This window comes from Lissotriton vulgaris, chromosome 1_1, assembly GCF_964263255.1.
Source record: "Lissotriton vulgaris chromosome 1_1, aLisVul1.2, whole genome shotgun sequence".
Taxonomy (NCBI): Eukaryota; Metazoa; Chordata; class Amphibia; order Caudata; family Salamandridae; genus Lissotriton; species Lissotriton vulgaris.
In genome coordinates this window covers 42,174,978-42,201,604 of record NC_141685.1, presented here as the reverse complement: position 1 = coordinate 42,201,604, position 26,627 = coordinate 42,174,978, and the positions used below count along the sequence as shown (strand labels likewise).

Genomic DNA, 26,627 nt, shown 5'->3' with positions numbered 1-26,627 from the left:
CCACTGTATGCCCTTATAACCCATTGTACAACACTCTATTCCACTCTATGACACTTTCCAACACTCTATGACACACCACTCCGCTGTACTGCAAAAAATGCCACTCCAGTATATAACAATTTACTCACCTCTATGCTATGCCTGTCCACTCTATCGCACCCCAGGCGACTGTACCATACATAATGCCACTATACTGTATAACAATATACTCCACTGTACACTTTGCCAGCCCACTCTACTCTATGATACTTCCCTCCACTCTTCTCAAATTCAAAAATTTGTAATATCTGTACGGTTGGTCTGGTGGGAGTCCCACAACACTGGGAAACAAAAAAAACACATTCTAATTGGCCGACAAGGCTTTTTTTCTGTTGGTCAACTTGAGATTGCTCCCATGGGAGTGAGCGAATTGAGTGGCTGGCCGCAACATCAAGAGAAATGTTCCGCCGCCTTTACAGGACATAGAGACTCGAACCCTGTGTCCTGCATTCCACAAAAACTAGTACATATGGAGGCAGGGTAGGGATACCCTAATCCCCCCCTGCCCAGTGCCCAGTTAATAAAAAATTAAATAGTGGGGTGTTATTTGATATGCCATCCATGATGCCATTCAACATGTTGTAAGCGATGTAATATGCAAAGGTCTTAAGCAGTGATTGGTGGGGGCTGAGAATTATTGCTCAGTAAATTATACCTGGTGAATTTTAATGGGTTATACGTTTTAAATGTTTCATTATAACTGACATTATTACCTTAACTCTGTGTTTAAATATTAGCTTGTGCACGTGTCGGCTACCCTACAAATCTGATATAAAAGAACAAACCAACCCATTTATAAAAATACATTAACACAACTGAGATTCCTTAAAATTATAATTCCTTAAATTAAAACAACCTGCATATCTTTCCGGATCCATTCCTGCAACATATGTACTGAGGCACCATCTACCTAGTAATGCTACATCTGTGTGGCGTGCAGGATTGTAAATGCTGTATTTGTATTGTGTGTCTTAAGACCATCCATGTCTGTGACTAGTGTTGCCATCTCAGCTGGTTTTAGGTGTCAACCCTGTCTGTAACATCTAAAAACCTAAAACCCCCAGGTCTTAACAGGTATAAATGCTTATTGGTGTAAAATGTATTCTCTGCTGGAGCTTGAAGGATGCGGTTCCTTCAGTGACCACCAGAGGGCGCTCCTCGCCTGCTCATGAAATCCACTGAGCAGCACATTGGATGAAAGGGTTTCCTTTTCCGGGTCAGCAGCGGCAGAGACAGCACAAGCAGCAGTGGTGAAATTACTTTCGGCCTCTCCTGGTGTGTCCAGCCTGCTGCAGAGGAGGAAGAAGCCCTGTCTGGTGGCCAGTTACCTTCATCTTCAGACCCTCACAGACCCCAGATCTGCCCCCTCTGCCCCCAGATCTGCCCCTCTCCCACCCCCAGCACCAGGAGGGGGAGAGAGCCTGGACATGTCTGCACAGGTCTTTGCTCAGGTAGGAGATTGTCAGCACCTTCAGCTGTGTTTGTAGAAATAGACTGAACAATCCTAGAGGGAATCTCTGCAGGAGCCGGGCTGAGCTGGGCTCTTCTATCCGGGGGCCCTGGGGCTGAGCTGGGCTCTTCTATGCGGGGGCCCTGGGGGCTGAGCTGGGCTCTTCTATCCGGGGGCCCTGGGGCTGAGCTGGGCTCTTCTATGCGGGGGCCCTGGGGGCTGAGCTGGGCTCTTCTATCTGGGAGGCCCCTGGGGCTGACCTGGGCTCTTCTATCCGGGGGCATCTGGGAGGGGGCTGGGCTCTTCTATCCTGGGGCCCTAGGGATGAGCTGGGCTCTTCTATCCAGGGCCCCCTGGGGCTGAGCTGGGCTCTTCTATCCAGGGCCCCTGGGGCTGAGCTGCACTCTTCTATCCAGGGCACCTGGGCTCTTCTATCCGGCGCCCCTGGCACTGAGGTGGGCTCTTCTATCTGAGGGCCCCTTGGGATGAGCTGGGCTCTTCTATCTGGGGGCCCCTGGGGCTGAACTGGGCTCTTCTATCAGGGGCCCCTAGGGCTGAACTGGGCTCTTCTATCCAGGGGCTCCGGGGGCTGAGCTGGGCTCTTCTATCCAGGAGCCCCTGGGGCTGAGCTAAGCTCTTCTATCTGGGGGCCCCTTGGGATGAGCTGGGCTCTTCTATCCGGGGCCCATGGGGCTGAACTGGGCTCTTCTATCCGGGGCCCCTGGGGCTGAACTGGGCTCTTCTATCTGGGGGCCCTGGGGGCTGAGCTGGGCTCTTCTATCTGGAGGGGCCCTGGGGCTGAGCTGGGCTCTTCTATCCAGGGGCCCCTGGGGCTGAGCTAAGCTCTTCTATCTGGGGGCCCCTTGGGATGAGCTGGGCTCTTCTATCTGGGGGCCCCTGGGGCTGAACTGGGCTCTTCTATCCGGGGCCCCTGGGGCTGAACTGGGCTCTTCTATCTGGGGGCCCTGGAGGCTGAGCTGTGCTCTTCTATCCAGGGGACCCTGGGGCTGAGCTGGGCTCTTCTATCCGGGGACCCCTGGGGCTGAGCTGTGCTCTTCTATCCAGGGCACCTGGGCTCTTCTATCCGGGGCCCCTGGGGCTGAGCTGGGGTCTTTTATCCGGGGCTCCTGGGGCTGAGCTGGGTTCTTCTCTCCGGGGCCCCTGGGGCTGAGCTGGGCTCTTCTATCCGGGGGCTCCTGGGGCTGAGCTGGGCTCTTCTATCCGGGGGGCCCCTGGGGCTGTGCTGGGCTCTTCTATCCGGGGGGCCCCTTGGGCTGAGCTGGGCTCTTCTATCCGGGGGCCCTGGGGCTCAGCTGGGCTCTTCTCTCCGGGGCCCCTGGGGCTGAGCTGGGCTCTTCTATCTGGGGGCCCCTTGGGATGAGCTGGGCTGTTCTATCCGGGGGCCCCTGGGGCTGAACTGGGCTCTTCTATCCGGGGCCCCTGGGGCTGAGCTGGGCTCTTCTATCCAGGGGCGCCTGGGGCTGAGCTAAGCTCTTCTATCTGGGGGCCCCTTGGGATGAGCTGGGCTCTTCTATCCGGGGCCCCCTGGGGCTGAACTGGACTCTTCTATCCGGGCCCCCTGGGGCTGAACTGGGCTCTTCTATCTGGGGGCCCTGGGGGCTGAGCTGGGCTCTTCTATCTGGGGGCCCCTGGGGCTGAGCTGGGCTCTTCTATCCAGGGGCCCCTGGGGCTGAGCTAAGCTCTTCTATCTGGGGGCCCCTTGGGATGAGCTGGGCTCTTCTATTCGGGACCCCTGGGGCTGAGCTGGGCTCTTCTATCCAGGGCACCTGGGCTCTTCTATCCGGGGCCCCTGGGGCTGAGCTGGGCTCTTCTATCAGGGGGCCCCAGGGGCTGAGCTGGGCTTTTCTATCCGGGGAGCCCCTGGGGCTGAGCTGGGCTCTTCTATCCAGGGGCCCCCGGGGTTGAGCTGGGCTCTTCTCTCCGGGGCCCCTGAGGCTGAGCTGGGTCTTCTATCCGGGGCTCCTGGGGCTGAGCTGGGCTCTTCTATCCGGGGGGCCCTGGGGCTGAGCTGGGCTCTTCTATCCGGGGGCCCCTGGGGCTGAGCTGGTCTCTTCTATCCAGGGGCCCCCGGGGTTGAGCTGGGCTCTTCTCTCCGGGGCCCCTGAGGCTGAGCTGGGTCTTCTATCCGGGGCTCCTGGGGCTGAGCTGGGCTCTTCTCTCCGGGGCCCCTGGGGCTGAGTTAAGCTCTTCTTTCCGGGGCCCCTGGCGGCTTTCCTTCCGGCCCTGGGGGTGTTTGAGATCATCACTTGTGTTAAAGAGGGAATCTGTGCACTGCATCTTACTGCACAATGAGGAGTCGCTGCACTGTTTTTTATTGCACTGAGGAATCTGTACATAAAGCACTGCTGTTGACTATACTGTAATAAATCTGCGCATAGTGCACTGCATCATAGTACAATATGGGGGATCTGTGCACACTGCACTAATTCTTACTCCCCTGAGAAATCTGTACTCTGCACTGCTTTCTACTACATAATGAAAACTCTGAACACACTGCATCTTGCTAAACAGAGTAATCCATTCACAACACTCTGTTTTTTCTGTGTGACAGCAATATGTTGGCTGCACTACTTTTTGCTGCACTAATGAATTTTTGCACACTGCACTGTTGTTTACTGCACTCTGTGTACACACTTCATTACTTTTACGAGACTATGATAAAGCGTTGCATGCTGCTGTTTAGTGCACTGAGAAATATGTGCATATTGCACTACTGTTTAATACACCTTGAGAAATAAGGGGCCGCTGCGCTGCTTTTTACTACACGAAGAGAAATCAGCGTACACTTCAGTGCTGTTCACTGTACTCTGAGGATTCTGTACACACTACGCTGCTGTTTAGTGTGAAAAATATATGCACAATGGATTGTGCATTCTGAAGTGCTGTTTAATACACAGTGAAAAATCTTTTTAACGCCACCTAGATTTTTTCTGCACAGTCAAAATGTGTGCATACCTCACTGCCTTTCTGCTACACTGTTAGAACACTAATAACACACTGCATTGCTTTTTGCTGTACAGACTGTAACTCTTGTATTGCTTTTTACTGCATGAGAGGTATTTACAGCTTAACCAGGATATGTGCACACAACACTACTTTTTACCACACTTAAAAATCTCTACACTGTACTGCTTTTTACTATACTACAAGGGAAATACACAAAGTACATATGTTGACTGTACTGCTTTTTACCATATTATGAGAAATCTGTATACAATGCACTGCTTTCTACTCACTTCATATGTGTAGCTTACAAAAAAGGAAGTATGTGCACAGGTCAGTCCAAATGGACCCTAGAGCAGCGCGTCATCAGGTGCCTTCATCACTCCATTCTCCTCTGGCCTCCCTGAATTTGTGTTTCAAAAGGTCATGAGGAAAATGTTCGAGAACTTCTCAAAGGTAGTAATATTTCAGGATGATATCTTAAGATTTGCTAATTTGAAAGAAGTTCATGACAAATATGTTGAAAGAGTGTTGTCCACCTTCGAATCCAGTGGGGTTACTATCAGAGAAGACAAAATGTATCTTTGGAGTAAATTAAGTAGAGCACCCAGGCCATGTGTTGATATCTGATGGGTCAAATCCAAACCGTGCATTGTTGATCGTAATGTAAATGTACCCCATCCCACTGATAAGGAGCAACTTTGGCTTTTTTTTAGTTCTTTGTGAATTCTGTGCAAAGTTTCTAAAACAACTTTGCGGACTTGACTGGTGCTTTAGGCATTTATTTTAAAGAAAATGTAGAATTTGAATGGGCTGCAAAATGTCAATAAAGTTTTGATCTCATCAAACAAAGTATTGACGCTGCTCCTGCACTACAGCCTTATGTGGAAGGACGCAATATTTTTGTGATTGTGCTTTTAGAGCATATGGCATGGGGGCTGTTTTGCCACAAGTGAACGATGGAAGGAAGTCACTCTAGGTTTGCTTCCAGAAGGATGACAGGATTGGAAACAAGATATTCTGTAATGGAAAAAGAAATGTTGGCATGTGTTTGGGGTGTTGGCAAGTTTAATCCATATCTCTGGGAAGAAAATATTGTTTACGGACAGATCAGCGATCACTCGTTGATATTTTGCCTGGAAAAAAAATTAAGAAAGCCACAGCCAGATTATTAAATTAGTGGAGTTCAATTTTTAGTGTGATTCACATTGTGGGAGGAAAGAGTGTTAAAACGGACTTTCTGTCTCGTTTACTAGTTGATGGAGATTTTTGTGGGGTGGATGTACAGGAAGAAATCAAGGAATGTTTCATTGCCAAAGTTGAAGATTTGGTCATTTGTTCCGATATGATGGTATTGTGGGATCGGTTGAGGGAGGATTCTGTATTCAACAAGAATACGAATTTTGTGAAATTTTGGTCAGCAAGGGAAAAAACGTATGCTACATCTCAGCAATCTCATCGCAAGGTGGCGGGTGAGTTATCTGTGAAAGGAGGATTATTGGTAAGAGGTGATGAGTTTATTCCACCAGGAGTTTTCCACCAAAAGAGTTTGGAGACGGCTCGTATTGGCCATCTGGCTATGAGCGCCACTAAGCATGGGATAAGAAAGGATTTCTTGTAGCCTAGAGTCAATGTGGAGGTAGAAGGATAAGTGAGAAATTGTGCACCATGCTGTTTGAGTGATAAACATTTGGTGACATTTGGTGACCACAGTGCTTACTGGTGTGCCTGTTTTAAGTCCTGGTATGGTGTGGCAGAGAATTGTGGTTCTTATTTTTGAGATCTATTCATATATTACATTCCAATATGAGAAAGTTAATTTTCAACATGGATAGTTTTTCCAGGTGGGTGGTGTAGCAGAACTCAACACTGACTCTGTGATTTGTTTTTTTGTGTGAAGTTTTTGCTAGAGAAGTGACTCCTGAGGAGCTGGTCATGGACAATGGAGTTCAAATCACTTCTTCCACCGTGACAGAATTTTTAAGACAAGTGTGGAGTGAAACATTTACACATCCTCAGGCAAACAAAAATATGGAGAGATTCAACACATTTCTAGTGGAGTTTATCCAAAGTGCTGTGAAATACAGAGTATTGTGAAGTAGCTATCCGTGATTTGGTGTTGGCTTATAGATCTGCACCTCATTCGTTCACTGGTAAAGCACCTTTTGTTAAGAAAGGGCTCTTCGAAATGTAGAATTCCCATTAGAGTCATCAATGTTAGAGGCAAAGCTGTTCGTGTTTCAAATGGGCAATGGTGGCATATGGTATAGCCCCCAATCTGCCCCACGGGGGGGGGGAGAAAGTACATAAGGCACCAGGGCTTTGTTATTTGTGTATATAGGGGTGGGGGCTATCCAAATGGGCATGCCAATGCCCCCACACCCCCAAACAACCTTCTCACTCTTTCAGACCACGAGGGGGAATGGGGGCTAGTACCCCTGATCTGCCTCCCCCTTGTGTGCAGAAAGTCCACTAGGCAGTCATGGACAGTTGTTTTATAGTTGAAGGTTGAGGGCAGCCCAGAATGGGCATGCCAAAGCCCCCACCCTCTAAAACATTTTTCACAGCTCTTCAGAGCCTCTTCCCTTCCCCCCCAGGAGGAAGATGGAGGCAAAAGCCAATCTAGGGAAACCTACCAAACCCCAACAGTTCTGGAAACTAGGCACCCAGGTGGGTTTAGGGAGGACTAGGGAGGTGAGACTTGCGTGGATCGCCTAATATTTTCCTACCCACAATCGTCTGCAAACCTCAAATTTAGCTAAAAATATCACATTTTCCTCACTTTTCTATGTGGCAAAGTTGTCCGATCACAGGCCTGCTACAAATTTTCTATCACCCAGCATTCTCCCAGGTCTCCCAATGAAAATGGTACCTCACTTCTGTGGGTAGGCCTGGTACCCGCGGCAGGTAATGGCCCAAAACGTACTACGGAGACTTAAAAATTATCTCTCGCAAAACTACCTGGTTTTGCTAGGGAGTCACCTGCGTTTTTGGTCCCGGGCTCAGCGACCATCTTTGGAGATCTACCAAACCCAGACATTTCTGTACCTTCTGTCAGTAGAATAAATCCAAAACGAGGAAGTCCTGTACACATTCAAGGGAATTTTTCACCCTCACTTCTTTATCAAGAACATGTACACATTTATTTTATGTTAATCCACATTTGGCGGACTCCTCTGTATCTTGGGGTTGACGCGTTTCAACCTTAATCAATTAGGCTTCATCAGGACAGTTGCGGCAGAGAAAATATTATCCAATTGGTATGCACAAGGAAAACTGGGTTCAAAGTGGGTGGTGAAACCTTCCTCCTGTTGCCCATAATCTTACTATGCACTAGCATCGTAACGACTGATTCAACTGCACGTAGCTGCCAAAAAGGTCTGAGAAGATCTTCTGTCAACCTAGAGCGTACGTCTCCAGTTGTGGGTAAAGGAAATCTCTTAAGGTCCTCTGGAAATACGGGTTCCTGCCTCCGTATTCCACTGCTCAGGAAAAGGAATCCTACAGCGTCTTCCGTGCTGAGCTCCGGTCTGTGGGCATGGCGCACAGGGATGTGTGCCATGTCGACTCTTCAGTTTTCTCTGCACCAAGACATGCAGGCTGCAGTGGCAGCTCATGTATTATTAATGAGGGGTGTCTGTGTTGGCACAGCTGGTGCTGGAACCCTAGAGGACCCTCTTCAGGCTCCTTGTTCTAGGTAAAAGGGGTACCATTTACCAGGGACTTAAAAGGGTTGCTTAAGTTACCCACAGACCTTGCCCGCGACGGATAGAGGAAGTGTTAGCCAGAAATGTATTGGAGTCCTCAGGTAAGTCACTGCCATTTGAAAATTGCCCTCAATGAGATCAGTCAAGTTTTAATAAATGCAAACGCTCAGGAAGCAAAATGTGACTGGTTCCCAGCAGAGATCCTGGCCCGTTCCTGACATAATATTAGCTGTTTTATTTGAAAGGTTTATCTAAAGTGCTGTGAAATACAGAGTATTGTGAAGTAGCTCTCCGCGATTTGGTGTTGGCTTATAGATCTGCACCTCATTCGATCACTGATAAAGCACCTTTTGTTAAGAAAGGGCTCTTCGAAATGTAAAGATCCCTTTAGAGTCATCAATGTTAGAGGCAAAGCTGTTCGTGTTTCAAATGGGCAATGGTGGAATATGGCAAGAGCTGCTAGAAATGGAAAATGTGACAAATGAAAGTGAAAAACAAATGTCAGTATGTGACAGGCAAGTGTCTGTTGCAGGGAATGGTCAAAGTTCCGGGTTAACCCTTTCCGTGTACATGACGGAATGGTCACTGTCATGCGCAACATGTGCAAACGAGTACTAAATCCCTCTGCTGTAAACAGTAGGGGGATTTCCCTTTTTTTGGCTCGGGAGACGGGGGAGAATCTCCCCTTTCCAACGGTACCCCTCCCCAGTTGATCCCTGCTTTGGATTGCTGCAGGAGGGTGTTCCCCAAGCAAGGATCTACCCACTAAGCACCAGGGAGGGGGAAGCAGGCCCTTGGGCAAGGACTTTTGCTCCCTCCAAAAGTTTTAAATACAGTCAGTCTTTCTGCCCCCCTGGGGGAACGGTGGGGCAATAGCCCCCAATCTGCCCCCGGGGGGCAGAAAGTACACTAGGCACCAGGGATTTGATATCTGTGTATATAGGGGTGGGGGCTGCCCAAATGGGCATGCCAATGCCCCCACACCCCCAAACAATCTTCTCCCTCTTTCAGCCCTGGGGGGAGGGGAATGGGGGCTAGTACCCCTGATCTGCCTCCCCCTTGGGGGCAGAAAACCCACTAGGCAGTCATGGACAGTTGTTTTATAGCTGAAGGGTGAGGGCAGCCCAGAATGGGCATGCCAATGCCTTCACCCTCTAAAACATTTTTCACAGCTCTTCAGAGCCCCCACCCTCCAGGAGGCAGATGTAGGTAAAAGCCCATCTAGGACACCTACCAAAACCCAACAGTTCTGGAAACTAGGCACCCAGGGGGTCTAGGGAGGTGCAACTTGCGTGGATCGCCTAATATTTTCGTACCCACAATCGTCTGCAAACCTAAAATTTAGCTAAAACTATCACATTTTCTTCGCTTTTCTATGTGTTCAAGTTGTCGGATAACAGGCCTGCTACAAATTTTCTACCACCCAGCATTCTCCCAGGTCTCCCAATGAAAATGGTACCTCACTTGTGTGGGTAGGCCTGGTACCCGCTACAGGTAATGGCCCAAAACGTACTATGGAGACCTCAAACTTATCTCTCGCAAAACTACCTGGTTTTGCTAGGCAGTCACCTGCATTTTTAGTCCCGGGCTCAGCGACCATCTTTGGAAATCTACCAAACCAAGACATTTCTGTACCATCCGTCACTAGAATAAATCCAAAACACATTCAAGGGAATTTTTCACCCTCACTTCTTTATCAAGAACATGTACACAATTATTTTATGTTAATCCACATTTGGCGGACTCCTCTGTATCTTTGGGTTGGCACGTTTCGACATTAATCAATTAGGCCTCATGAGGACAGTTGCGGCAGAGAAAATAATACCCAATATTAGCTGTTTTATTTGAAAAGTTTTATATGGCGCTGGCTAGACCAGGGGGTATCAGAGCGCTTTACATGAGTATCAGACCATAGTTTAAGGTTACATCGTTACGAAGTTTACACAGTTTTAGAGCATAGCTACATAGTTACATGTTAGGTCGAGACAAACACGTAAGGGAAAAAGCAGGCAAAGGGAGAGATTATAGGGAGAGGGGGTAGGAGCAGGGGATGTAGACAGAGAACAAAGGAGGGAAAGGGGGGTAGTATGAGACAAAACCTGAAAGAGGAGGAGGAGGGTGATGGGGGCACAAACCGGTAGACGAGTAATAGCTGCGTCCAAAGTCCAGTAAGCTGTGATCCCAGGGGAAGTTGTATCATTCCCCCATCTCCATTGCTAGAGGCTCCCTTTACGCTTTGGACCCTCTCAGAGGGGTCTCTGAGACTCCAAGGTCTATCTACTGGATCCTTCCCCAAAACGGGAAAAAAAGCTGTTGTCGGAGCATCTATCAGGAAGTCATTTGATTTATCCCAATTCACACAGTCCTTACATCTGGCTAAAATCATCAAAAGCCTTAAACGCACCCTCCAAATCTGAGCTTAGCCCTCTGTGGTACGCTTATAGATCATCCGCATATAGGGAGATATCAATGGGGTGTTCGTCAATCACCATTCCTCAATAATGATGGGTGGTGCAGAGCATCAGGTCTAGAGGTTTAACAGCCATTGCAAATGGCACCGGCGACAGGGGGCAACCCTGTCGGGTACTGGAGAGCCAGAGGGCGGACTAGCAACATGGCCGCACTCGAGTAAGGCTCCTGCTGCATGGGACTAAACATCACTGTGATCACACTGGCCATATAGCCTGCTAACATGCTGCACATTGTAAGGTGCCGCAATGTACCTGGTTGGCTTCTTATCTGTGGAACCTCAGGCGGAGAGCCTGACGATCAGAGAGGCCTCCGAACTTGTGGTGCCTTCATGAATCCTGAGATGGCGGCCGCAGGAGCGGGACAATGAGATGCCGCGACCGCTCCACTGAGTGAGTGCCAGGTTGCCTGGCAGATGTGGGTGGTGAGAGCTGGATGATCCTTGCGCTGGGGGTTTGCTGCAGACTGCTGAGATCTCAATGCGGGGCTCTGCCTGAGGAGAGGGCGGGCTGGCTGATGGCTTGGATGTGGGAACGAGTTGCGGAGGCTGCTGCAGCCCGGAGGTGAGAGAAGGGCGAAGCTGCTGCATTTCTACAAGACCAAAAGACTTTGCAGGCCCACAAGACATCCTTAACCCCAGTCGCATAGCTTGTGGCCCAGACCAGGGACGAGTGCTATACCACCCCAGCACCTTGCGTGAGTGGAGGGGCCTACATACCTGTGGCGTACTTAAACATACTACCCTCAGCCACCCTGTCCCCCTCCCATTTGCCTGTAGTGTGACCGGCCTACGCTCCAGTGCTGTTGTAGGCCTTCCTGCACATATGAAGACCACATCAAGTGTGTGGGTCTGCTTGTGCCCCCTCTGGAGGGTTTGACAGGGTGAGGCGGAACCTGGGGACTATAAACTGAGGATCACCGATACTAGTAGCATGGGGGCTCAGATCAGGATTGCACCTGCCTCGCCGGCCCTGGCCTCCCGTATCGCGGGGCAACTTGCTACACACCCTTCCGAGATGAGCAGAATGGAGGGGAAACAATCAAAGCTACCTTTTAAGTCCTGCAAATCATCCAGAATCATAGCAACGATGCAGACCCCACAATGGCCGAGTGGATGTGGACGGGCCAATAATCCAGCGAGGATCTCATGAAATTACTCCTCATCATGATGAAGCATAGCCTCACCTCTATAGAATCCAAGATGGACTCCATGTGAACATGCATAGACTTTATCACCCAAGAGTTGTGGAGAGGATGTAGCCTTCTGGCTAGAGCAGCGGCCTCGAAGCTGGGGAACAGGGTTCGCGTCTTGGCAGCGACTCTCAACATCCTGTGACTCTGGGTAAATCCCTTAATCTCCCTGTGCCTAACAAAAATGAATGTGTCCTCATGTAAGAAAATTGGTGCTCATGTAAAGCGCTCTGATACCCAATCTCTCGGGTCTAGTTCGCGCTATATAAAACCCTAAAAAAAAACAACCAATGGCTTGGGGGGGCAGGGCACAGAGTAACGGAATTGGGAGACTCCTCTTCGCAGAGAGAAGACCAAGTCCTTAATATGGAACTTATACTAAAAGCTATAGCAGCAAAGAATGAGGACCTGGAGGCTTGGTCGTGCAGAAAAAATATACAAATTCTAGTGATTCAAGAGTCCATCAATACAGCTAAAATGGAGAAGTACATGGAACGCTTGCTCACCACTCCTTTTGAAACTGACGCTTTCTCTCCACTGTTGGTGGTGGAAAGGACTCATCACTTGCTGATGGCCCGTCCTCCTCCGGGCACCACCCCACGGCCCATTGTGGCTAGATTTTTAAACGATCGTGACTCAGCCTTCCGTTTAGCCAAGGAGTGGCGCACACTCACCTTTGAAGGCAACACAATAACCATATACCCTGACTTTACTTTGGCAGTCCAGGAAGCCCGAAAAAAGTTCTTCCCGGTCAAAAGAAAACTTCAACAACCAACATCACTTATGCAATGCCGTACTCTGCTTGCCTTGAAATTACCCACCAGGGGAAGCAGCATTTTGTCACCAACTCACAGCATGTCACAAATTTCTTACGACCTATTCCTTGCAATTCGCCTCCGACCACATTGGAGTTGCCTGGGATCAGATCCACATCCCCTATATCAGAACCAGGTCAAGCTGCTTCACCTTTGAAGATGAACTATAACCTGGCAGGGGAGGGGAAACGAATTGGCAGACCACACACCAGATTAAACGCTTAAAACATCATCTACTTAATTAGCCCTGAATCATTGCTTCTGCATGGACATATCGCTCGATAACTTTATTTCAGCCTCAAAGCGCATAGAAATATGTACAATACAAATATTAAGACCATAAATATGAAATGCTTCTAAAATAAGTATACAATAGAATCAATACATAGTAAAATAAGATTAAACTATATTTCATTATCGAACTTACATTTGATTGTGGCAGGAGTACATACTAGCCGCTAATCAATTTCCTACACCGATGCCACATTGCATTCAGGAAACACGACACAGCAAAGACAATAAGGGGGGTGGGTGTCGTATTTTAGGACTCTCATTGCGCGTGAGCACTGGCGAAATCCCATGTTTCTACAAATAGGGATTAGCCAGTACTTGCGTGCGCCCTGATACCCTGGGCAATAGAAAAAGACATGTATGTCATTTCCCAAGGAATATCCACAAACGGGGCATTCTTTCTGGTTGTTTTTGTCCCATTTACCGGAGAAAAATCTAAGAGGCAAGGTGCCCAATCTGAATTGCATATGGAGTTTTCTTGCTGGTGCAGGGAATACCACATCCAAGAATTCTTCTCTTTTATATTCTGCCTTGACCTCAAGGAACTCTGTGGGCAGTCTTCCCACTCCAGAGCTCGCCTAAAGGGTGGCTAGATTGTAGTTCTTATAATGGCAACATCCAGGGTCTCCCAAAGCTCAGGTAAGCCTATCCTACTACTAATGTACTTTATATAAGACAGCTAGGACCTGAATTTTCGGATGCGTGCATTACCTCACAACTATTGATATGTGCCTCTTTACTGAGGTAAATAATAATAACAGTTGATTGTGGATTCTAACATTGTTAAATTTAAAATCATTAGATACATATGTAGTTTATTACTGCTCGCTAGTACTGATAATCATATATGTATATTTACATGTATTCATCGCTATTCTCTAATATTACAGTAATATATATTATAAATAGAGAGGAGATATTGTCTATATAGTCGCGAAGATTAGACATAATTCAATTTAAATTTACTTTACGGACTATACCAAGATGGCGCCCCCTGCCTTCATGTGTGTATAAGAAGAATAAGCAAGATTACGCGCAAACAGGATGCTGACACGGAGAAACGCGATCCGATGTATGTGATACTTTTTACTCTGTGAGAAACATCTGTACAACTGCGATAATAACTTGAGATTATTTAATCACTTAAAAAGACTGAGTTTAGATTATGCTCTTTTTTAATACGAGTCCCCGGCTTTTTAGGTGACAGACAGCGGCACCTAGAAGCTACAGCTCGATACCTTTTGGGAGACTCACACTTATAGGTAGAGGTAAGAGAACTAACCTGCTTACTGCAAGCATATATAAATTATGCCACACCTAATATTGAGTGTGAACTGATAACACTTATTGAGTAAGGTATTAATGTTTAAAATATTATTACAGACTTCTTGTGCATTACGGATATTGGAAATATATTAAGCTGAATTGACCATCGTGGAGGAATATAGGTAGGATGCCTCGCAGTCTAGCTGCATCGTGTTACTTTGTACTAATCTTTACTACATTACTATACTTTTTGGATAAAAAACGAACAAACTAGGTAGAAGCTACATATTTCATCTGACAATAGTAATTTACTGGGTGTTTCAAGTTATGAAATTGGTGGTGAGCAGACACCTTTTAGCTCTTTTTCACTATTGGGCACAGGTGTGTTTCGGGGATGTGTCCCTTAGATACCAGATTCCAACTTGAACTTTTTTGCCATATATAAAACTTAATTTGGCTTAATAAGGATGTAATATTTTACTATACTTTGTTTGGGTTGCAGCCCTGAGGAAGTCTTGGGTCAGAATAGACCAGACAAAACAAGTGTTGGCTGCACGTATGTTGAAGAATGTATTTGAAGATTGTTTCAATGAAGATGAAAATTGAAATATCTCAAGGAAAATTAATATAAATAACTACTCTATCTGAAAAATAAATTTATGGACCTTGAAATAAATTTATGGACTTTGATTGCTCGATGATATAATTGTATAGCTAACTAATGTTCTTGCGACTCAAGGCATCCCATATATCCCTGAATTCATTTCTATAGGACACAAGTTCCGGGATGGACCATTATCTTTTCCAAAATGTTAGAGGTGTGATGACATAACCTCTTCAATGGGGGGCAACCCTAGGTCCAGACGAAGTGGGACGAGTGGAGAGCTCACAGGGAGGCCCAATATGTTCCTTAGAAAGGTGTGTTCAACCTTCGTTAAACTGGGGGAGTTTTGATGCCCCCAGAGTTCGGCCCCAAAAAGGGCTGCTGCTCTGGCCTGCACACTATAAATTTCTATGACTGGGGCCACCGGTTTGAACTCAGACTCTCTATGGAGCTGCTGCATCCCCCCACCTCTCTTTTTAGTTTAAGTGTAGCTTTGGCCAACTGCGGATCCCACTGGAAGTGTTCACCCAGTGTAATGCCTAAATATTCAAAGATTTTAACTCTCTCTAGAGGAGTTCCTCCCAACAGAGGGTTCGGGCGTGTCTGCCTCGGGGGATTGAAGATCATAAACTTGGTTTTGTCCAGGTTTATCTCCAATCCCAGCAATACACAAAAGTCCGCGAAGCCATCCAAGATGTGCTGGATGCCCGTCGATGTCTTGGACAACAGCAAAGTGTTGTCCGCGAACATCAAAGCGGGCACCCGGCCTGTGACTAGCCTCGGGGCATCTATGTTTCCGATCCCAAGCAGGTTATCGACCAGGCCGTTGATGTACAGGCAAAAAAGGGTGGGCACCAGTACACAGCCCTGGCGGACCCCTTGCCTGACCGGGAAACGTGGAGACAGTTTACCCTGCCTTCCGCACCTCACCTGGGCGAAGTTATCAGTGTGGAGCCTAGCTAGAACATTGAGGAGGTAACCTGGTAAACACAACTCATGTAACACCTTCCAAAGTTTAGCTCTGGGCACCAAGTCAAACGCTGACCGCAAGTCTACAAAGATCATGTAGAAGCTGCCACCCTCTACAGTCACTGTTCTCCAGTATAGAACCTGGAGTCTAAATACTGGTCCACAGTTGATGTTCCCTGCCTGAAACCAGCCTGATAGGTAGACAAGACCTCATGTTCCTCCATCCAAGTCTATATTCTACCCAGGATGATGCGTCCCATCAGTTTTTGGGTGACGTCTATAAGGTTGATTGGCCTATAGTTGGACGGTTTCAAAGGGCAACCTTTTTTATAAATAGGGACGATTTCGGCACCCCGCCATGAGTCCGGAGGATCCATGCCTTTTAGAATGGCATTATATAAAATACATTATATAACATACAGAGATAGGGGGCCCATATGTTCGGCTCTGAGCGGTACAGGTCACCCGGTAGCTTGTCCAAGCCAGGGACTTTATTTGGGGACAGGTTCAGAATGGCAGACTCAACCTCCGCAGGTGTTATCTCCCAGGCCCCATTCAGTCGAGGGAGTATAACCCCCTAAAATGTATCTCCCAAGCCGAAGCAGCTATGTTGGGTTCATTCGTCAGTTTTCCTTCCTTGCTCCCACAACTAACAATTGACCAAAAGGATTTAGAGTCTTTGGCCTTGAGTGCAGTTCTTAAGTCTTCCCAATTGTCCACCTCCCACTCCTTCCTGGCCCTCATTATAGCCAACTTGTACAAACGCCGGTAAAGCTTGATCTTGTCTTTATCCTGGAGCCTGACCTATCAGACCAGTTCATTTTTAGCTTTCCTACAGTTGGCGTTGTACCATGGTTGGACTGTAGCTGTTTTTGCCCTAGATCTCCCCTCTGGGTAGACCACATCACCAAGGTCCCACATGAGCCCCTGGTGGATAATTAGGGGCTCCATGCTGACTACTGGAATTTCCTCCACCTCCGCCATACCGCAAAGGTGGGGCAGGGCCCTTTGATAGACATCAGCCAGTTTGTTAGGAGAACTCAATATATATGGCCACTTAACTCTCCGCCTGTTATTAGTTAAGGATAGCGGAGGGGCGATTAAATTTGGATCGGAACCTGGGTTAGACAGGCCCAGGCTCCCAGGTTTCAGATACATGACCAGGGGATTGTGGTCACTGTCTTTCCTAGGAAAGATTTTGAAGTCTGAGACCATACCCCAGGTTCTAGCTTCCACCAGGATATAATCCAGAAGGGAATTTTGGCCCTCCCTATTAAATGTCATTTGGGCTGGTCTATCTGAGTTGGTCCTCCCATTATAGGCTCTGAGAGTGGTCTGGGCCGTCGTGGGATGAGTCAGTGAGTGGCTCGAACTGGCAATTAAAATCACCACTCACAATCACAATTAGCGTTACTGCTGGGTCCAGAGTTGGAATGAACTGCACAAGTTGATCTATAGTTGGAGACTCTTTCCCACTTACAGTGGGTCTCCAGTAGCTATTAATTAGCGCAGCTTGCCTGTTTCAAGGGAGTGTAAGTAACACACATTGCACATCTCGGGGCTCAGTGGGAACCTGGACAGCCTGTGCCCCCAGGTGTGTGTCGTCCCAAATGCTGAGGCCCCCAGAAGGTCTACCCCTCCCCTTCTTAACTGCTGGTTCGCTAAGGGTTGAGTACCCGCAACTTTGTTCGCCTACCAGTGCCCAAGTTTCCTGGAATAGGCAGACATCATTACTTTCCACAAAAGCTCCCCAGTCTGGGCACAACAGTTTGTTTTAATTCCAGCCACATTCCAGGAGAGAATTTTAATAGAATCTTTTCCCAACCCCTCCCTGTTTTCGGAGACCACTAGGTTTAAGGTGTCTCCCCAAACAGGTCCCTCCTCTGGTGTGTTTGTAGGGAGTGATTGCCCTGCCTTAGGTGGCTCACTGTCTATGGGCCCATCCTCAGCCTCCGAGGCGGCAATAGACTGGCCCTCCACTCCGCCCGAAGGGGGCCGCCCTGCGCCCCCTAGAGGGGCGTCAATCATGTTGGTCTAACACACTAAATCTATTGGTGAGGGCGAGCAGATCACTCCTAGGGCTGTTGTTATTATTCCTCATCCAGGGGATACGGGTATCATGTGGACTAGGGTCCAGAATACCCTGGTCACCCCTGTTCTGTGACCCTCTCACCCTGTTTGACGTGGGATAGAAATAAGTCAGGTGAAGAGATTGAACTTGTGATTCGGGACACCCTGAGGCCCAGTTATAGATATAGTCCACCACCCTACTATCCCTGAAATTTATGACTATACAGTCTCCCTCTATGTTTTTCACCCGTGGCCCTACCCAACTTACACGTTGTGCAAAAAGAATTTCACTCGATACGTGCAGTGGCAATGGCCTATTATAGTTGAGCCAATGTATACATGTATTCTTAAGGATGGCATAATCCTCCCTGCTCTCTTGGCCCAGGGCTGGCACTCCAGAAAGGACAACCACATACGGGGCGGACTCAGGTGGAAGATCCAGACAATTAGTTTCTAAAATAAAGGATGGGGGATTCAGAGTTACACTCCTGGAAGGAATAGTATGGGGATTGGCGAGCACACCACCCCTCGCCTGCTCAAGGGGTCTATGCCCCTCTGTATGCCCAACGGTGCCCTCCCCAGCTAGATCCTCCTGACTACGCACCTGGAGTCTCTGGGGTAGCAGGTCTATGGGCTTGTCTTTTGGCAGTACCGGGGGGTTACAGGACGCATTATTCAACCCAGATGGCCTCAATGGAATGTCCTTAGTTGCTAATGAATCAAAAACCTTCCCCTCCCCTAGGACGACAGAGTGCAATTGTTCCAAGCATGTGAGTCTATTTTCATTGGCATTCAGTCTATCGTGCAAAGGGCCACAAGTCTTGACAAATATATTTTCCATTTTGGCCCAGAAATCTTCACCCAAGTCTGTTTGGCAGGCATCATTAAAGTCTGAGGATGCCCTAGATGCATGATCTGGCCGCTGGTCCGCTGATGGACTCACAACGACCGTTGGCAATTGGTCCTTTCCCCCGCCATTAAATTTTTGCATTTTTGCCTTCCTTTTGTTCATGGGTGCGCCCCCCGCTTCCTTTTGGCTGATGCTACCGCAGCCTCTGCACCTCTCTTCTGACTGGTTGCGGAGCGAGTTTGGAGGTTCCTGGAGGTAGGATCCGGGGCTTCAATCCTGGTCGCCAATGTATCCTGCACAGAAGATAGAGCGTCCTCCTCAACTAAGGATACCTGATGTCTTATTTCTATTTGCACCTGGTGAGGAGGACCCTCTCCACCGCCCTCCCTGTTAGATGTTTCAGGTGATGCCAACCTAATAGGTGACGGGACCTGTGCCAACCGACCCAGAGGAGACCGCTTGTCGAAATTGGGATCCAGAGATAGCCTTTTTTCAGTAATGTCTATCTGTTGGGCCAGCATAGATGATGCCCTAGTGAGAAATTGGTCAAGAGTTCCAAAAAACGACCCACCAGGGATCGATTTTCTACCCTTTCCCACTTTTGTGCCCGCCATAACCGATTTGGAAGCCACAGTACTTTTAATCAAGGGCAATGAAATAAAGCGGGCACTACAAAACTCTGCCGAGGGTTGAGGGCTGAAACAATCAAAATTAAATCACACCAACCTTGGCTTGGACTTTTGCGGTGAAGATGAAAGAGGGTGGGCCCGTCCCGTCCTCACCCGGCCTCGAGCGGGCTCAAACAGGCCCGCCCTTGGCCCGGAATGCGCCCGGCACGCGCCCGCACGCCTTCCGTGGGACGTAAATAGGATGCTCGTTAAATACACCTATGCGTGGGGGTGGCGGTGTAGCTGGTCGTGGCACTGCTGTCTTCTGGGGAGCGTGGTTCTCCCGGATTCGTGTGCCCCTCTGCTGTTTCAAAACACTGCTACTGCCTCCAGGTCTGCAAGCGTTTGCCGCGAAGCGGGACACGCAAGAAGTATTTAGGCACCTGTGCATGGGCGTGGCGGTGTAGCTGGTCGTGGCCCCGCTGTCTTCTGGGGAGCGTGGTTCTCCCGTGTTCGTGTGCCCCTCTGCTGCTTCAAAACACTGCTACTGCCTCCAGTTCTGCGAGCGTTTCCCATGCACATATCACTTAAGGAAATCTGAATCGTGCTCCACATATGGCCAGACATGGATGCTCTACTGCTAATGCAGCAGAAGCTGATTTGCTGCATTCCAGGCCATCCGGCTGGGGCCTCAAACAACTGTCCTGGACGCCCTTGTTAACTGAAGGAGGACCAACACTGCCCTTTTGTGATACCCCGGAAGGATACCCATTAGAGACTACTTTATTACTCTTCCTTCTCCTCTACCGCCTTCCTCTTGTGTTTACTGTTCCCTACTTGCTCTCCTCCTGTATCCGAGGCCTCACTAAGGTGCAATGGCTCGACTACTCGCAACCTCTACCTCTGCTGATCCTCTGCCTTCTGTCTTTCTTCGTATTATCTTCTCATCTCTTCCGCCTACTCTGTAACTATACTTGTGGTTTGAGTCATAGGGTTTTATGCCGACGTTGGGGTGTTTTGGGGGGCGTGTGAGGGTAGAGTGATTGTCTGTAGTGGGTTTGGGCTCATGTTGTGGGAGGGGGTGGGATTGGGTTGGGGTTACTATTTTACGTGATGCATTTCACAACGTATTGGTCGCCTGTGTCTGCTCACCGTAGGCCCATGGAGACATTTGGACTTCCCACAGCAGCTTCTCATCAAACTCCACATGTGCTAGGGGAACCGCCTTCATTATCTGAAAAAACACTCCAAGTGCACACTTGACATACGTATTGTATGCATGCTCAGAATTGAGATTATCTTAAGTCTAAAGAGTCAGAAAGTCTAGACTATTATGCATTTCATTCCTAGCTTTATCAGCATCCACGTTAAACACAGTTACAAAAAGACTGCACTTCCCAGAACCCATTGGAATGCAAGACTACAGAAAACTGCACCTGGTGCACTGTCATGGCACACTAGGTCTCATAGTTAATCCTCCCGTGCAATGAGTACCATTGAGTTGGGTAACAACAAACATCTGTTATTCAGCACCAGGAAACCTTCGGGTAATCGTGCGCTTTACAAATACACCTTTTATGTTATGTTATGTTGTGTTATGTTATGAAGCAAGTCCTCTTCTCTGATAATGAACATTAAAAACAAGATGCACAGGCTTTTCTGTTTTCAGTATCTCTGGGTTCTAAATTGTTTTTTTCCAGTGTTTTACTAAATTAAAATAAATACATCTTAGTTTTTTTTTACTAAGTTGCTCCATTAACACTGGTAAATGACCACCTTTGCTGAAATAAATAAGATGTGGCATGTTCAACAGAATTTTTAGTTAAATATCTGTGTACGGTATACGTACGAAGGTACTGTGTGCCTTCATATGTTTCAGAGATGGCAATGAAGAGATGCTTTTACAATTAAAATGTCTATGCACGTTCCAATATGTTTCCATTGAAGTAATGTTAACTCTCTTTACATCCAACAGAAAACAATCCTTGAATTTACAAAATTTTTAAGACCAATGAAGATAATACTGTAAAGCTGCAAAAACGCAGTCCAAAATTTTGAGTTCCATTGTTCAGGAAAACATAAGTGCCACCGGAGACAGCCGATTCTGAACATAAACGGACAGATCCTGGATGAAGCAGACAAGGGCAATTCCGTGATTCTACGAGTCTCAGCTGTGCACCTCCATGCCTCAAGATGAAGAAATTACCTCTAGAAAATTAAGACAACCCTGATAAACCACCTCCTTTGGAAACTTGTCCAATGCCAGCTCTGATTGTGCGAATGTAGGATGTGATTACAGCACTGCTTTAATTTCTAAAGTGATATCAAACCACTATTCAGTGCTAGAGGTGTATTATAAATTATTTCAGGCCGTTCCATAGCAACCACAGAAAAGCACAATGGAGTGGAGCCAAACAACTGAAAGTTAAAGTAAAGAGGAGTTATTCTGTCTAAAATACAGAGTACTGTCCCAATTTTCACCGACCAGAAGGAGAACATATCTAAAGACACAATTGCCCACAAAGAAGCCTTACACACATTATAAGTGTGGCAAGTAGTTGATGACCATTAAACTTTTTTGTTAAATTGAAATGCAAATGTGCAAAATATCACACATATACAGGGAATGCGAGAATAATACACATGCTTTATCAGCTATGTTGGCCCATAAGGAAGTACAGTCATGGTATGTAAACAAATATATACCCAACTCAGAGACACTAACCAAGAGAGAAGTATCAGACACATGCTGTGCGTGCTTTAGTTGGTCATCAGAACTAATGCACCCTCAGCAAATGCACACAGGAGAAAAACAATTCAAATGCACTGAATGTGTAAAGAGCTTTAAGAAATTATCAGTCCTACAAAGACATCAGCGAACACACACCGGGGAAAAACCATATCATTGCACTGAATGTGTAAAGAGTTTTAGTCAGTTATCATCTTGCCAAAAACATCAGCAAACACACACAGGGGAAAAACCATATGATTGCAGTGAATGTGAAAGTAGTTTTATGTATTCGTCAACATTAAGGAAGCATCAACAAACACACACAGGGGAAAAGCCATCCAAATGCAGTGAATGTGTGAAGAGCTTTAGTCAATCGGCACACCTAAAACGGCATCAGGCAACACACACTGGGGAAAAACCCTTTCATTGCAGTGAATGTGGAAATAGTTTTAGGGATTCTTCAACATTAAGGAAGCATCAGCGAACACACACAGGGGAAAAACCATTCAAGTGCAGTGAATGTCTGAGGAGCTTTAGTCAATCATCAGACCTAAAACACCATCAGAGAACACACACAGGGGAAAAACCATATCATTGCAGTGAATGTGTGAAGAGGTTTAGTCGATTATCACACCTAAAAGAGCATCAGAGAACACACACTGGAGAAAAACCATATAATTGCAGTGAATGTGGGAAGAGATTTATGTACTTATCAAGACTAAAACAGCATCAGAGAACACACAAAGGGGAAAAATCATTCAAGTGCAGCGAATGTGGAAGTAGTTTTAGTGAATCTTCAACATTAAGGATTCATCATCGAACACACACAGGGGAAAAATCATTCAAGTGCACTGAATGTGAAAGTAGTTTTAGTCGATCTTCAACATTAAGGATTCATCAGCGAACACACACCGGAGAAAAACCATACCAGTGCAGTGAATGTAAGAAGAAGTTTGTTCAATCATCAGACACAAAACGGCATCAGAGAACGCACACAGGGGAAAATCATTCAAGTTCAGTGAATCTGGAAGTCGTTTTAGTGAATCTTCAACATTAAGGATTCATCAGCAAACGCACACCGGGGAAAAAACATTCAAGTGCAATGAATGTCTGAAGAGCTTTAGTCGATTATCACACCTAAAACAGCATCAGAGAACACACACTGGAGAAAAACCATATAATTGCAGTGAATGCGGGAAGAGATTTATGTACTTGTCAAGACTAACACAGCATCAGAGAACACACAAAGGGGAAAAATCGTTCAAGTGCAGCGAATGTGGAAGTAGTTTTAGTGAATCTTCAACATTAAGGATTAATCAGCAAACACACACAGGGGAAGAAACATACAATTGCTGTGAATGTGTAAATTGTTTTAGTTACTCTTCAGCATTAAGTTATCAGTGAACACACACTGGGGAAAACTATTCAAGTGCAGTGAATGTGGGAAGCGCTTTAGTCAATAATCACACCTAAAACCGCATCAGAGAACACACACTGGAGGAAAAATCATTCTAATGCACTGAAAGTCAAAGTAGTTTTAGTTACTATTCAGCATTGAGGTATCCTCAGTGAACACATCCACGAGAAAATCTTTTCAAGTGCTGTGAATTTGTGAAGAGCTTTTATTTCTTATCAAACCTACATAGACATTAGTGAACAGCCACAGATGAAAAGCCATAGCATAGCAGTGAATGTGTGAAGAGCTTTTGCCAATTTTGAACCCTACAAAGGCATCAGCAAATACTCACCATCACTCAACACGCATGGAAAAAAACATAGAGATGCAGTGAATTTGGTAAGGAATTTAAGTACTTCAACAATAATACTAACCCTTCTGTGGACGTACACTGAAGCAAATAAAGTGCAGTTATTGTGGTATGAAGGCTGTAGGACTTGGCCTTTTTGGTTCCCAAAACTCTTTGCTTTCCCCCTAGACTATTTTCCTGACATAGAGTTGCCAATTTAGATGCTTTGGGTACTTTGCCACTGCTGATCAGTTTCAAAGTACAGGCGTTCCCTATGTAAACTGTAATGGTGATTGGTTGGCCATGATGGGTATCTTGCCTTACTAGTAAAAGTCCCTAGTGATGTGCACTGTGTGTGAAAGGGCTAGTAATGCAAGGGTGCGCAGAGAAGGGAACTCAGGCCTTTAGTGTAGGGCCTGCGTGCAGAATGCTAAGTTAGCATTTAGTCCTGACAAATGTAACCACTTGTCAGGCCTGCCTTTCCCTTTTACATACACATGGGCACCCCTGGGTAGGGTGCAGTGTAGGTAAAAGGCAGAACATAAACTGTGTGTGTGTTATTTTCTGAAACTGAAAATCTCACCATTTCGTTTTTCACTGTTGAAAGGCCATTCTGCCCATAGGACAGAATGGGGGAGGCTGGGTCTTGTGTTTGTTAGCCTAGTTTTCAGTCAGTTTATAATGGAGATGTGAAGTTTGTTTTGTATGGACTCACAGTGTAATAATGCATCTTTCTGTGTAGGTGGTTTTGTCACTGTGTGTTTAAAGCCACTCTTTTAGAAAGTGTCTGAGTTTGTAGTCTGAGCATTTCTGTGTGTCTCTGAAATGTGGATTGTCTGTCTGGAATTGAAAGTTGAGAGGAGCTGGGAGAGGCCTTGACCCAGGGAGGGGTTTAGCTGGCACCAGGCTGCCCTGCATCTGGAGAGTAGGGGGAGGAGAAGCCCTGGAGGTGAAAAGGCCTGGCTGGTGTTGTAAACCAATTGACCCATCTCCTGCTGAAGGATTAAGGCTCCAGACCCCCAGTACCAAAGGGAGAGAGGTGACACTGGGAGGGACACACCCAGAACTGATTTAGGGAAGGGGTCAGGGACCCCTGAGCGCATACAAACTTCAAAGACAGTTAGGGGTATAACTATGAGAGCTAAAACCCCTGACCGTTGGAATGAAACTGATATGGATTGAGACTGAAAAGGCTTGGACCCATTTTGTTGTCAAGAGGACCCTCTGCTAAAGAAGGAGCAACTGAAGAGACTGCAGGGGAAAGTCTAATCCTTGTTTCGTGATCTGGGGCTGGTCTGCAGTTTGCTTTTCTAACTAAGGAAGATGCTGTTGGGACAGTGTTTAAAGGTGCTGGGTCCCCCTGCTTGAAAAAAAGACTATAGTTTGTGCTGTGTCTTGAAATCCCAAGGGCCCGAGGTGAGCGGGCACCCTGTTTTGGAAACTCAGGAATATAAAAGTTTCTAGAGAAGACTCTCAGATACAGCGTGGGTGTGGGTGCACTGTCTAGCCTGAGACCTTCGCAAGTTGTGCCCTGTGATCGTGGGCACCTGGAGTTCCAAGGGAAAAACAGACGCGCTGGTCGCGTGTTGTGGTGCAGCCCGGGTGTTGGTGAGGAGCGCCTGGGTCTCAGAGGCACCAAAAGAAGAAGTGAATCTCTGACGTGCAGGAGTGCGTGTCGTGGTGCTGCCAAGGCATTGGTGAAGAGTGCCTGGACATTGTGTGCACCGGGAGAAGAGGAGAGGCTCGAACGCACAGGGTGCGTGTTGATGTGCAAGCGGAGCCTTGGTGAAGAGTGCTGGATCGCTGTGAGCACCAAAGAAAAGGCGAGTCTCGGATGTACGGTGTGCGTGTTGAGGTGCTAGCGAGGAGTGCCGGGTTCGAGTGTGCCCCGAATTGAAGTAAAGTCTCCACAGTGCTGAGGGTGGGTCTTCGTGTGAACTGAGACTGCCGGAGTGAGGACCAAGTCATTGGGGTCCTCAGAGTCAATCAGCAGCAGCCCAAACCGGCAGCCACAAAAGAACTGAGCCACTGGCCCGAGTCCGCCACAACCCGTGAAGGAGTTCTGGATCACGGCCTAAGTCGCTGACGTCGGGGAGGAGAATGGGATTGCGCCCCCTCAGGTAACGTGGATTAACACCAGGGGTGGGGTGTGGGCCCGGAGGGACACTCTCCTGGCCTCCCACTTCAGTCAGCTGCGCGAGCCATTGCTTCGGCTCTGATCCTGGCCCGGGCTGACCCAGGATGGGGCAGTACTGGGACCGGAGTGGGAAGCAGTACTTTTTGTGTCAACATTTGATCCATAGCGGGGGCACTGTTAACGGAGCACGTAAAACCGCTGTATTACACTTTACCTAATTGCTGCTAACGAACTATCGAACCGTCGTATGACGCCTGACCACATTTGTGCATGACAAACTTTATGCTTGGTGCGCTACGCACTACGTTATTTCTCCCTTGCATATTACCTGATTGTAATGTGGCGAATTGCATTATTTCTTCAGTGCACAGTATCTGAGTATAACGTGGCACAGAGTATTATTTCTATATTGCACTGTACAGGATTGTAGCATGACGCATTGCTTTGTTTCTTCCTGGTACAGGGCATGCTGATGGTGATACACATTGCATTATTCCTTAATTTGCAAGTACATGACTGTGGTGCTACGTATGGCATTGTTTCTCTGTTGCACTGTATAAGAGAATATCGTCACTCATTGCAGTATTGTTTCCTTTTGCAACGTGTGTGATTCTAGCAATACGACTTGCATAACCTTTTGCGAAACGGTTAGAAGTGAGCTTAACTGTTGGTTAAGAAGCGGTGGTTGGGATTAGAACGTACCCACCCACCGGAAAGAATA

The 26,627-nt window shown here is 47.3% G+C and overlaps 2 protein-coding genes across 2 annotated transcripts in view; both read left to right on the top strand.

Moving 5' to 3' along the window:
* Window positions 1-26,627, top strand: part of LOC147737126 (uncharacterized) — a 381,113-nt gene that overhangs the window by 234,385 nt on the left and 120,101 nt on the right. The window lies entirely within an intron of this gene.
* On the top strand, window positions 1,301-26,627 carry LOC147737127 (uncharacterized). Its single transcript, XM_086964802.1, has 2 exons — window positions 1,301-1,490; window positions 21,269-26,627. The coding sequence occupies exon 2, from the start codon at window positions 21,885-21,887 to the stop codon at window positions 23,079-23,081; it is 1,197 nt and encodes a 398-aa protein (XP_086820928.1). The 5' UTR covers window positions 1,301-1,490; window positions 21,269-21,884; the 3' UTR covers window positions 23,082-26,627.

Bases quoted from the DNA above. Each gene is read 5' to 3' on its own strand.
- LOC147737127 (XM_086964802.1), top strand. From the start codon at position 21,885: ATGCAAATGTGCAAAATATCACACATATACAGGGAATGCGAGAATAAT.